Source organism: Bidens hawaiensis, unplaced genomic scaffold, assembly GCF_021521415.1.
Source record: "Bidens hawaiensis isolate Kalapana, Puna unplaced genomic scaffold, B.hawaiensis_p1.1 tig00046474_1, whole genome shotgun sequence".
Lineage (NCBI taxonomy): Eukaryota > Viridiplantae > Streptophyta > Magnoliopsida > Asterales > Asteraceae > Bidens > Bidens hawaiensis.
Genome location: NW_027498298.1, coordinates 108,818 through 123,247, shown reverse-complemented (window position 1 = coordinate 123,247; position 14,430 = coordinate 108,818). Strand labels below are relative to the sequence as shown.

General features: G+C 36.6%; 1 protein-coding gene across 1 annotated transcript; it reads right to left on the bottom strand.

The window, feature by feature from the left end:
• Nucleotides 1-726: 726 nt before the first annotated feature.
• LOC143596454 (NAC domain-containing protein 21/22-like) lies at nucleotides 727-4,139 on the bottom strand. Its single transcript, XM_077075228.1, has 3 exons — nucleotides 3,571-4,139; nucleotides 1,426-1,691; nucleotides 727-1,305 (listed from the first exon to the last, which is right to left on the bottom strand). The coding sequence occupies exons 1-3, from the start codon at nucleotides 3,737-3,739 to the stop codon at nucleotides 883-885; spliced, it is 858 nt and encodes a 285-aa protein (XP_076931343.1). The 5' UTR covers nucleotides 3,740-4,139; the 3' UTR covers nucleotides 727-882.
• Between the last annotated feature and the right edge of the window lie 10,291 nt (nucleotides 4,140-14,430).

Sequence of the window (14,430 nt, the reverse complement as noted above, 5' to 3'; positions counted from 1 at the left end):
TATCATCATCAGCGTACTCCATATCTTGTAGATTATGATCTTCAAACCCCATATCGTAAAAGAAACCATATTGTTGTTCTTCACACTTATTATTTGAGCTTATGATCATATTGTTGTTCATACCTTTTATGTTTTAATGTTATTTTCAGTCATGTATATATCATGAACGAAATTAATTTTTTATGCTAATCTTTTGGAATGATTGAAGTAACCCTTGAAAGTTTTAGCCCTATTATTTCTTCTTGACCTTTTAAAACTCCAATTGTTTTTGCTTCACAAAATCAAATCATTAGCCAAATTACTCCCAATTACATAAGTTATTTCATCACATAATGACTAAATTGTAACAAGGCTACCACAATAAAAAAACTTGAAAATTTGCAGAAATCCAAATCACATCATATTCATCATATGTTGTTGCTTACACGGCGAAAACGAAAACAAATTAGGCGGTACAGTATCAAGATTGGGTTTGATCAAGTTTATTTTTGTATTTTTCTTATTTTAGAGATTAAAACAAATATGAAACGCTATCATTGTAGTTTAGTAAGGAAAAAAAGGAACAAAAATGATCCATATTTTGCACATTGGATAAGCTTTTGTTGCTTACGTATATTTGCATTATGAACACGAAACTAAATAATAATAATAATAATAATATGGCGTTAAAACTTAAAATTAATTAAAAGAGTAACATTTACAAACACAGATAATCCTATGCTTGTACATATATTCAATCTCTTAATCCACAACAAATCAATCACTTCGTTCAAATCGAACACAAACACGAAAAACAATCAAGAATCAAGCAAAGAATATAATATATGTTCATACCTTAAATTTGCTACACCTAAAACACTTAAGAGTTCACATTACTAATGACTAGTGGTAGAACACAACTCCGTTGTCATTATCATCATCAGCGTACTCCATGTCTTGTAGATTATGATCTTCAAACCCCATATCGTAAAAGAAACCATATTGTTGTTCTTCACACTTATTATTTGAGCTTATGATCATTTGATTTGTTGATTCAATCATGGAATTGGGAGGTATTGGTAGAATGTTCGGGTGATTGCAATGTGGTTGTGACATGCCAAAGAAGTTTAGCGGCTGGCTTTGAGTGAGAGCGGTGGCGGTGGTGTTTGTGGTGATCAATGGGTGGTGATGGTGGATACAAGGTGGATCAACAAGATTTGGTGTAGTGGTAATATGACTTGTGTTATGATACAAGTCTTGTGGACATTGTTGGTTGCTATTGTCTCCTTTTGCTTTGTAAAAGACTCTACATAGAACCCAATCTTCCTATTGTAGATAGATTCACCAAACACAAGAGAAAGTTAACTAAATTGATGCATATTAATATATTATATAGCTTTTTATGCCAAACACTAAAAAAAAGTGATAACTTTAACTAATTCTTACCTTGGGAGGAAGATTAGGGTTTTCTAGGCGAAATTCATGCATGATCCAACCAGTTTTAATCCCATTAGGTGCGCGGTTCATGTAAAACACTAAAGTCTTCCTCATCCCAATGGTGGCACCGGTTCTTGGATCAACAATTGTCCTATCTTTTCCGGTAGCCTTCCAGTATCCGGATGTTGTGGCCCTGTTAGTTCGGTACCCTGTTGCGTACTTGCGATCACGAAAGCTGAAGAAATACCACTCACTTGAGTTGAGTTTTGCGGTCTCTTCAGTTACCATAAAAAACAAAAGGTTAAAAAAATAGTTAGTAATATGATTATGCACCATAAATAAGTTATTTAAGAAGAATAGCTTAAAGGTTACTAATTAATTAATTGCTTCAATATGACATAATGTTTAAAGAAAAAGAGATTGAGATGGAGAGTGAATGCAAGTGTTTCAACTTTCAAGTGTGTAATGTTTCTTGGATAGGATTCAAATGAAAGGGTAAAGAATATGACCCAGATTGTTGGTACATTGTCAATTTTGGAATATGTCCCTATTAGTAGTACCATTGATGTGTATGTGACAGAAATATATGTGTTTTCATTCACCAACTTACATGCATCACATGTATACATTGAGTCATATTATTCTTATTTTTCGACGCGTCTAAGTTTAAATATATGGTCACGCGACGAGGCTAATTGTTGCTCCTTTTCGGTCCGGGTGACACGATGATTATATATATTGCTTATTTTCTAAGGAACCTATTGGAGAAAGCAAAAGAACATCTTATCCCATTATTGTTTTTTAAATGATACAGAATTGTCTTTTTAACTGTTAAGGATATAGGATTGATAACAATGAATATATTATCAACTTTATTGATTTGGAAGATGCATATATATGTACATACGATCATACATGATTGATGATACATTAGTGCATTCAAATCTGTAGTCATATCCTAAAAAATATATATAGGGTATGGTCAGGGTGGGAATAAAAAAGTTTTTTTTGATTTCATATCCAAAAGGTGCTTTTGGAGTTTGTCAAGAATTTAAAGCAAGTGTTCTTTACAAATTAATTATGACTATTTAAACACATATAATTGAAGCTATGCCATATTAGGATTTCAAAATTCCACTTTCATATAAATAATAATCATGTAGCACCTATATATATGTATCCACATACATACACATACATATATATTCTTTTATATATAATATCTAAGAGAAATTCTACTTGACAAAAGCCTAACCTTAAATATGTATTGTTTAGATCTCTTTCTTAGTAAACATGACTCAAGAGTCTATTTTTCCTACCATTATGCATATATATATTGAGAAAAATATTAATACAAAAAAGTTTTTAAAAATATCAATCTACCATGAATAATGAAAATCGGGTTGGCAAGTCTTGGGTTCAAATCTCTCAAACAACAGAACTTTGTCGTGAATTATGAATTGAATATCAGCTTTAAATCAAGTTGTTTGTGTGTGGAGTGCTAATTATGTGTTTCAAAACCTGACTAATATGCATATTACGTACCGGATTAAACCGGTGTTTGTTTTTGTATAATATCAGCTTTAAACAAAGTGTTGGTTATTTTAGTGTTACTGGATTAACTTGTTGATCGAGAAAATAACGTTAGAGATTAAACGAGTTAGGTGTCATCACATAGAATCATCAAAATCCAAAACCATCTACAGAAAAGTCTCTGTCTTATCCGATAAATCATTGCGTGTAACCCGCAAATAAGTTTATCTGAAAGTGATTCACGATTAAGAGATTAATCCAGGTAATTGTTCAAGAAACCAAGATTGAAATCAAGATTACAGGTTTGCATCATTGATTGAATTTAACATCCAGGTACGCAATTATACAACACAAAGCATGCATTTCTTTCCCTAATTCCTTGATCATTAAAGAAATAGAAGTCACATATTCAAATAAAGTTGCTATATTAAAATTTATTACTTATTGTCTTGTAAAATAAAATTTATAGACAAATAATCAAATAAGGAATTGGATAAACTATATGGGACACCCTTGGAAATTGTTTATCTATTGTATGCATGATATATGTATATGTATATGAACATGCAATTATTATAATTTATAACCAATCTATAAACACCCCCTAATTATTAAACTCACCAGGAAGCTGCCATGGCTCACAAGTATGAAGATCAATTTCCATTAAAGTGCCTTTAAGAACATCTTCATTAGCTATCTTCTTATAAAGATAGTGGCAAACCAATTCTTCATCACTAGGGTAAAACCGAAATCCCGGTGGGAGTGTGGCTCCAATATCTCTCAACCCCATCTCTTGACTTGAACTAATAATCAAACTTCAAGGTTAATTAAAGCATGTAGAGGCTAGGCTCTATTGATCATAAAGATTATGTATTTAGGAAACAAGAAAGGTGTAAAGGGTGGTGATATAACTACAAGGTCCAAGTGAAAGCTTTTCTACTAGTGAGTTTATAATAATAACAATAATGAAGAAGAAAGGTGTTGTATATAAGGGGATGGAGGCTGAAAGTTACCTTTGCCACCTAGAATTCCTTAATTGTCAATCAATATTCTAACAGTTTATAATTAATTATGCTTGTATGGTTAGTTATTGTTTCTGAGTGGGAACTTTCAAGAAAAACCAAAGTCACAAGAAATCAATCTGTCTCCATTGTGTGCCTCACTGTTTCCCCTTTAATTATTGATAAAATCTAAAAAATAAGTACATATATACAGGGTGAAGGAACTGTACAATAATTGCTTAACGTACGATAGGTACGCGACACGCTCAAAGACAAAAAAAAAAACAAAAACACTCAATGGCAAAAATACTAAAACGCTCAGCCAAAAACCTAAAACGCTCATAAATGGTTTTCGTGAAGAAAAGTAAAAAATTGATCGATTAACTATCCAAAACTGTTTATTTCGGCGAACCAATGATTAATTGGATATGTATTGACGATTTCGAGATCTTGTGATGTGATTTCGTGGATCGATTTCATGAATATAAGCATTATCGTACCTAATTTACGTTAAGCAATTATTGTATTATATTTTTATCTCTATATATAATTCTGGATTATTTTTAAGAAACTAAAAGTCTTTTAAAATAAGACAAAAACTACTAATCTTTCTTTTGCATAGTTTACTATTATTGTTGATATTAATTTGAGAATATATATGTATGTATGTGGCTCCCTATTATAAACTTTTTGTGATGTTGGGAATTCATTACTGAAAAAAGGATTACTAAACAGGAGTTACATGTCTTGTTATATACTTTTATACGTTAACTAGTATCAAAGTTAGGGTTTAATTAATTAGCGTGACGACGCAAAACTTTAGACCTATTACATAACGTAATCGTGATAAAAATCCTCATTTAAGTCTAATATAAAGAAATCATAACCTTTATAATTGGTGTTTAAGAGAACAACTTACTAAACTATTGCAGGCAAAGCCATTATATCTATCTATATCATTTAAGTGCCAAAAAGAAATAATTCTTTAGAAAATATAGTGCAAGATTTAAAACCATGAATATGATCCAAAAATATAAAGTTTATGAGTTGGTGAGAAAACTTCCAAAATCCAGCTTTTTTACCATCTTTGTGAAAATTATATCATTGGATCGTTCAATTATTTTGCTTGTTTTTCAAGATCCTTTAGCTTTTGGGCGCACAAAAACCAAACATAAAAGACAAAATGACTACATATAAAGCTAGCTTAATGCACATATATTCATGATGGCATAATCCTTATGATATATAAAAAATTCCACTTTAAAGCATATACATCTGAAGAGGGGTGTGTGTTAGAGTAATGGGATGTTTTTTTCATTCTTTATTCTGAACTATTAAGAGGTCTGATTATTTAAGATAACTTTATTATTCAGCATGATTCTCTAAAATGTGATTATTGAGAGATTCCAAATCTCCGCGAACCATTAAAATTTGTCAGAATCAACATATTTTACCTTTAACCGATTCAGATGTGGCATTAAATGACTAGCAAACAACCTCTAAAATATACTTGCGAATGCATTTTAATTTTTTATCACTTAAGACACATGACGTTTCCGGGTCGCTTCCTACACTTTTTAGATATAATTGACTTTTTAGATACACGTGGCGTTCTTTGATGGTGCCCTATTATTCTATTAACATATTCAAGCTATAAAACTCAATAAAATTCGGAGCTGCAAGTTCGTCCAATTAGGTGTCTGGTCCGGTATAACTGTTAGGATTGTCTAATTTGTTAATTATTATTTGATTGAAAGGAGCTTTGACTTTTCCTAGCAATGGGAAAGCAATTTTGACCAAGAATGGGTGTGTATGTTAGCGGGTGTTTTGATGCATGGTTGGCTAGCTGCCTAGCTCCTTGCTAGTCTAACATTGGTTTTTTAATAAAAATGGCCGCTAAAAAATGACAACTTCGACCAAGATATATACAAACACATACACCCACACCATAGACACATAGTAGCATAAAATTCTTTTGAAATCCAAGATTAGCAAGCAACTAGTTACTGTATGACGCACGTACGGATGCGTATTTAAAAGGTTTAATTACTCAAGATCATAGTTTCAAATGTCTGAATCATATGAGTCCGTCGAAACAATTAGCACGACCAATGTTTATCAATAATTATCAAAAACTATCAAGGTAATTAAATAATCTTAACCCTATTTAAGCAAAAAATTCGAATATTAAAAATTTAGAAACAAGATAAAAACATAAAACGTAAAAGGATAACAAATGAAAATACTAAAGAGATAAATCTCTTTCCAGGTCTGTCTCCTAGTCTCGATCCTTTCTCGTCGGCCAACCATCATAATAAAATATCTAGGCCCACATGATCTGTCATCCCTACCTAGCCCCCCCCCCCGGCAAAAATCACATTCCGGATCTAATTGCCAACTAAACGAGAGCACTACATGCAAGCCAAGAACGCTCCTGCATCATTACAACTTTATAAAATCTAAGAATTTATATTAGTCTTAATAGATATATTTTCTTAATTACTCAAACTTTTAAAAAACAAACTTTTACATGGTATAGTTGTTTGTGTTATATTTTCTTTTAGAAACCTGTAAATCAAAGCATTCACTTTTGATCAATCAAGATAACTAGACTTGTTTACTTACGTTTTCTTACTATCATTCATAGCACCATACAAAGATATCAGCCTGTCTTTTGATAACTTACTAACAATTGTTTTTATAGGTTATAAAAACAGAGTTAATTAACCAGCATTAGGATGCCAACTTGAAACACAGAGGGATTTGAGTCCTTCACGCCTTCAAGGTAGCCCTATAAATTGCATTTGTAACAACTTGCATAAATTGATTCGTTTGACTCGTTTTTTGAAACCTATTAATCTAACCCCATAGACAATTCAAATTTCTTAAAATTGTGCATAAACCTCTAGAAAATAAATAATACCGATAAGAATTATTTTGTATGCCTGTGACATCTGATTAAACAACCTAGCTACTAACAATGTATTTCTAATAAATTCAAAACATATTGAATAATTGAAATCCATTTGAAGTGAAGGAAATGACAATGTCTATTATAAACTCTAGCTAGATGTTAAAAGACACATTACATAGTTTTGGTTTAATTTGGTGATGTTTAATAAAGTGGTTGTTTTATTTTTGGAAAATTTGTAGAATGTAGGGAAAATATGGGAGATTGAGAGAATATTTAACCTTTTGTTTTATTAATGCAATCCAAGTCCATGTATAGAATTTATTCTATTATCGTTCTAGACTTCTAGTATATAAATATTCTATTACATTCAGCATATTTTTAATAATTTATAACAGAGCCTGATTATTTATATGACAGAATTACAAATTTTGTCCTTTAAAATAAGACGAATTACGGTTCGTGTCCTTTTCTAAGTTTCCTTGCAGGCGGTGTACTTTAAACTTTTTTTTCCTACAAGTTTTGTCCTTTACGCTAACTGGGTTAGAAAAAGTCAGTTAAATCCCATCACGTGAGGCGCATGTGAGGGTAGTTTTGTCCTTTCATATATCTCTGCAACTAAACCCTTTATCAGTCTTCCCCCTCTTTTTAACCCAACCCCACCTTCAATCGATCAGGGTACGATTAGGGCTTCAATCAATTAGGGCTCGATGCGAAATTCAAATACCAGGGCTCAATTGATGATAGCTTACTGTGTTTGTGGCAAGGTATCAGTTGTTCGAACTTCATGGACTGATAGAAATCCAGGTCGTCGGTTTTTCTCTTGTCCGGACATGGTAAGTGTGTAATTCGATTTAAGTTCCAGTCAATTGTTTATACTTCATGTTTCTCCTCTTTTCCAGACATCGGATTGCCCCTTTCTTGGATGGCGTGACCCACCAATGTGTGAACGGGCATTGGAGATTATCCCGGGCTTATTGAAGTCGAAAAACATGGTTGAACAAAGTTTAGAGAGTTATAAAGAACAAGCAAGGAAGATGAAGAACATATTGGTCATTAGTTGGATCATTTTCATTGCAATTGTAATTGCCATGAAAATGTAACTAGTTGACTGAATTTGAAGTTGTTGACTATTTGTATTTTGACTTTATTAGTTAATTTAGGACTTTATGCAGTTTAAGTATTATGTATTTTGACTTTATTTTGGATGTAATTTTGGATCCCTTTTAAGTAATGTATCATCAGTTTATTTTGGATTTAATTTGGATCTTTGGTTAGTTTATTTTGGACTTTTGGATGGATTCTATACACAATCTGCACATTGTGCACTATCTACACAATCTGCACAATCTGCACATTGTGCACTATCTACACATTATGCACAATCTACACATTATGCAGAATCTGCACATCATGCACAATCTGCACATTGTGCACTATCTACACATCCATCTACAACATCCATAAACCATAAACCAAGAGATGAATACTGCATAATATGATCTGATCTGATCCAAGGGCAAATAAGTAAAAACTGCCAAACCATTAAATTATGTAAAATCTGATCCAAGGGCAAATATGTCCAAACCCTTAAAATAAGTAACATCTGATCCATCCATCTGCAGATCCATATGCACAAAAAGATGAATGAGTCATCTGCACAAACATCCATCTGCCAAACCATTAAATTATGTAAAATCTGATCCAAGGGCAAATATGTCCAAACCCTTAAAATAAGTAACATCTGATCCATCCATCTGCAGATCCATATGCACAAAAAGATGAATGAGTCATCTGCACAAACATCCATCTGCCAAACCATTAAATTATGTAAAATCTGATCCAAGGGTAAATATGTCCAAACCCTTAAAATAAGTAACATCTGATCCATCTGCAGTTCTGCAAAACCATTACCAACAACCATAAATGCAAACAACAACCAAGTTAAATAATGAACAACCATATTAAAAGCTACTTGTCATTTAACAACTACTAAACATTAATCAACCATATTAAAGTCAACAAAATAAAGCAACATTAGTCCAGACAACAACTTAATACATCCATACCATGAAAAACTTCAAAAAAAGTCTAACAACTTAAAAATATCCATACCATAAAGTCATAAAAACTACAAAAACAGTCAAACAGTAGGCACATTAATCAGCAAGATTTTTCATGCATGATCTCTTGTTGTGACCCTTTTGACCACATGTCCCACAAGTGTTTGATCCTTTTGGCTTTGTCTTTCTCACTGCCTTCACTTTCTGACCTTCACCCTCCACAGCCTTTCCCTTGCCCTTTGCATCAACCTTTGACTTTTTCCTTGAACCACCATCTTCCCTTTCCACTGCTGACTTTTTCCTTGATTTCTTTGGCCTTCCGGTTTGCTTTTTTAATTTAGGAGCTGTGATCTGGATTGGGACTTGTGATGTGGGCCACATACTCATACCATTGATGGGATACACCTTGTAGCTATACACTGCCTTCCATCTATCCATTGTGTAAATTGGTTTGACAAATGTTTCTGGCCTGCCAACAGATTTGTCATGTGCACCCTTCACCCAAATACATGCCACCACATGTCTACAAGGTATCCCAGTTATTGTAACACCCCGACCAAAGGCGGATTATACATCGGGGCGCCACATATTGTTTCATTACTCGTGACACTATTGGGTGTCAATATTTAATAAATACATTCATTCGCGCACGCGCAAGGTAAACAAGATAACATAAAACATCATAAATCAATATATTATAAATCATAATATTCGAACAGCAAAAACTTGTTTTGATACATTTTAATCTAGGTCCAAAATAAAGAAACTTCCTATGTGTCCACAAGCTCCAAAACAGCTACTGCAAACCTGAACATGTGTTAAAATAAACGTCAAACACTTGCGTGTTGGTGAGAAATCAAGTTTAATACAATACATAGATAACAATAAATCTGCGCGCAACATGTGTATGTCTGGTTTTCAACAAGGGTGTAATCTGATCGGGACCAACTCTAAGATTCATAGACTGCCAGTGCTCACAATTGAGCTCACAAACAAGACAAACTGTGCATGTGTAAACAAAAGAGAAAATCATAAACGATAGTTCTCCCGTGTTCATCTAATGGTACCATGAGAACTGCGGAATAGACCGACAAGACGGTTAATTATCCACACATACAAATAAACAGCCAAGTCTACGTCCTTAACACATGGGATACTGCGCGACTAAAGTTCATAAACAAGTTTAAGACTCTAAGTTTGTATGAACACATGAACATCCCAAAACATTAAAAGCAAAAAGGGATTAGGTACGAGATTACTCACTTGATAAACGATGCGGTGTAAGATAAAGCAAGAACCAACTTTAAACAAGCACAAGTTAACCTATAAATAAGATTATTGTTTTAATGATTTGTTTTAAGTCTTGATTACAAGTTAGCATAATTAATAAGTAAATTATTATATATAATATATATATTACCGGAAAAGCAGGGCAGAATAGAAAGGAAGACGAAGGCAGAGAGGAAGGCGGCAGAGAGAGCAAGGAGGACAGGAGAGATTAAGTGTTTGTGTGTGATGTGTTAGGAAAAATAATATCATTATTTATAGGAAAACCCTAGGAGACATAATCCCTAGAAAAGGGGAAAAGATCTTTAACAGGATCAAGCAAAAGATATGGAAAGATATGGCAGCTGCAGAGGCAAGATAAAGCTGCCAGGGAACAGTAAAAAGCATGGGCGGGTCAGATAAAGGTACTGGTCAAGCATGGAAAAAGCAGATCTCAAAAGATAATGTCAGTCACTTTTTCTGCCAACCAATGGGGTTGGTGCGCATGCTGCGCCAAAAGTGGCTTTTCAGACATAAAGCAGATTAGGTCAACAGCTCAAAAGATAAGACAACACAAAAGCAAACATCTAGATTCAACAGAAGAAAACTCAAAGGGTTTAGCGCGAGAAGGCTCGAGCGCGAAGGCAGACACAGAAGGTCAAGAGAGCACGAGCGCGAAGGCAGACAGAACTAACCTTAACGCGTCGCGGAAAGAACTTCATTTCTAAGCGCGCCGCGGGAAGAATCACATTTCTTAGCGCGCCGCGGGAGGAACTAAAATTCCTAGCGCGCCGCGGGAAGAACTATAATTCTTCGCGCGTCGAGGGATGAACTACGATTCTTAGCGCGCTGCGAGAAGAACTACAAATCCTTAGCGCGCTGCGAGAAGAGTTACAATTCTTAGCGCGCTGCGAGAAGAGTTCGTCTCGCGTATCGCTGAAACAGGTGGTCTTCACGCAGGCTTCCTTGCAAGGGGTCTGGCGCGTGGAGCTGCGCAGACAACCTTAGGCGGGAAGGAACAAAGGACAAGCAAAGAGTTAGAAGAAAAAGAGGGAAACAAGGCTTAAGGGCGGGACGGCGACAAGAGGGAAAAGAGGGCGGAAAGAGAGAAGGAGAGGGACGGCGGAAAGAAAGAGAGAGAAAGAGGCGGGAAGGAAAATATATTATTATTATTAAAAGTAAAATATAAGTATAAATAAATATTAAATCATAAAAGAAAGAGATCGGGTCAGAGAAACGGGTACCTGGGTCGGGTCGGATCAGGGCAGATGTCACAGTCTCCCCTACTTTAAGAAATTTCGTCCCGAAATTTATCTCGAAGTAGGTTGCGCAGAGAACAGGTGCGGGTACTTGATCTTCATTTGATCTTCCCTTTCCCATGTAAACTCGGCTCAGCGCTTGGACTCCCAACGAACTTTCACGATAGGGATACGACTGCGCTTGGTTTGCTTTACCTCGCGATCCATAATCTCAACAGGCTTCTCAACGAAATGCATAGTTTCATCAACTTGAACTTCATCAAGTGGAATGTGAAGGTTCTCGTCAGCTAAACACTTCTTGAGATTGGATACATGGAACGTTGGATGCACATTACTTAGCGCGGGCGGCAGGTCAAGTCTGTAGGCAACTTTTCCCACACGCGCGAGAATCTTGAATGGACCAACATAACGAGGAGCAAGCTTACCTTTCTTCCCAAAGCGGACAACACCCTTCCAGGGCGACACTTTGAGGAGAACAAGATCATCAACTTGAAATTCGAGAGGCTTTCGCCTGCGATCTGCGTAACTCTTCTGTCGGCTTCTGGCAGTCAGCAGATGATCACGGATCTTGGCGATTTTATCGGTTGTCTCTTGAACAAGTTCGGGTCCTGTGATTTGAGTTTCACCCACTTCGCTCCAACAAATCGGGGAGCGGCACTTACGACCGTAAAGTGCTTCAAATGGGGCCATACCGATACTGGAATGATAGCTGTTATTATAAGAGAACTCAATCAAAGGCAAGTGCGAATCCCAATTACCTCCAAAATCAAGAACACTAGATCGGAGCATATCCTCAAGAGTTTGAATAGTTCGCTCAGACTGACCGTCAGTCTGGGGATGATATGCCGTACTCATGTCCAAGCGAGTTCCTAGCGCAGATTGGAGAGATTTCCAAAAGCGAGATATAAAACGGCCATCGCGATCGGATATGATGCTCAAAGGAGTACCATGGCGGCAGACAATTTCCTTGACATAAAGCTGCGCGAGTTGCTCAACACGGTGGTTTTCACGAATGGGCAGAAAGTGAGCAGACTTAGTCAAACGATCCACTATTACCCAAATGCTATCATGTTTGCTTCCTGTCAAAGGTAACTTGGTAATAAAGTCCATCGCTACACATTCCCATTTCCACGTAGGAATTTCTGGTTGTTCGAGCAAACCAGATGGGCGTTGGTGTTCAGCTTTTACTTTAGAACAAGTCAGGCATCTAGCTACGAACACAGCAATATCCTTTTTCATACCGGGCCACCAATAAGTAATGCGCAAATCCTTGTACATCTTATCAGCGCCAGGATGAATAGAATACCGAGATTTATGCGCTTCACTCAGGATATCAGCGCGAAGATTCTCATCAAAGGGAATCCAGATGCGATTAAGATAACAGAGAATTCTACTCAGATTGGGCACAAAATGCGCTTCCGCGCCACACGCTAACTCGGCGCGAAGGTTACCATTACTGATGGATGCGCGCTGCGCGTCACGAATGCGCGATTCAAGGTTGCTTTGGATCGGCGCGAAGTGAAGCTGCGTGCGCGGCAAGATACAGTTAAGCTGGCAGGGTTTTCGGCTGAGCGCATCGGCTACCACATTAGCCTTACCAGGATGATACCGGATCTCACAATCGTAATCGCTGATGAGTTCGTTCCATCGGCGTTGCCTCATGTTAAGTTCCTTCTGATCAAAGATATGCTGAAGGCTTTTATGGTCAGTGTAAAGGATACACTTAGTACCATAAAGGTAGTGTCTCCAGATCTTTAAGGCAAAAACAACTGCACCAAGTTCGAGATCGTGAGTCGTATAATTCTTTTCATGAACCTTGAGTTGCCTTGATGCGTAAGCGATAACCTTGCCTCGTTGCATAAGAACACAACCGAGACCTTGGTTGGATGCATCGCAATACACGACAAAATCTTCATTACCCTCAGGTAGCGCAAGAACAGGAGCTTCACACAACAAACGCTTGAGCGTCAGAAAGGCTTCTTCTTGCTTCGAGCCCCAAATATACGGTTTACCTTTGTGCGTTAGAGCTGTTAAAGGCAAAGCGATCTTCGAGAAGTTCGAAATGAATCGCCGGTAGTAACCAGCTAAGCCCAGAAAGGAACGGATCTCAGAAGGAGAGGATGGCGTAATCCAGTTCTTGATTGCTTCAATTTTGGATGGGTCGACATGAATACCCATCTTGTTGACAACATGGCCAAGAAACTGTACTTCATCAGACCAAAATTCACACTTGGAAAGCTTAGCATAGAGTTGCTCAGCTCTAAGCTTTTGCAACACCAACCGAAGATGTTGCTCGTGCTCGGCCTTGGTCTTAGAATACACCAGAACATCATCGATAAACACAATCACGAATTTATCCAAGAAAGGCCTACACACCCGATTCATTAGATCCATGAAAACGGCGGGTGCGTTGGTTAAACCGAAGGACATGACCAAGAATTCAAAATGGCCATAACGAGTTCGAAAAGCAGTCTTCGGAACATCTTCATCGCGGATGCGCAACTGGTGATAGCCAGAGCGGAGATCAATCTTCGAGAAACAAGAGGCACCTTGGAGTTGATCAAAGAGGTCGTCAATACGCGGTAAGGGATACCGGTTTTTAATGGTGAGTTTGTTCAACTCGCGGTAATCAATACACATGCGAAACGATCCATCTTTCTTTTTAACGAACAACACCGGAGCACCCCAGGGCGAAGAGCTAGGGCGAATGAATCCTTTAGCTGTCAACTCTTGAAGTTGGCTTGCCAATTCTTGCATCTCAGCGGGTGCAAGACGGTAAGGAGATTTAGCTAAGGGGGAAGCACCAGGGACAAGATCAATACGGAACTCGACTTCACGAGCGGGAGGGATACCAGGAAGATCATCAGGAAAAACTTCAGCGAAATCACGCACAACAGGGATATCGCGAAGCTTCTTTTCTTCAGCAGGTTTAACCACATGGGCTAAGAATGCAATACACCTTTTCCGCATGAGCCTTCGGG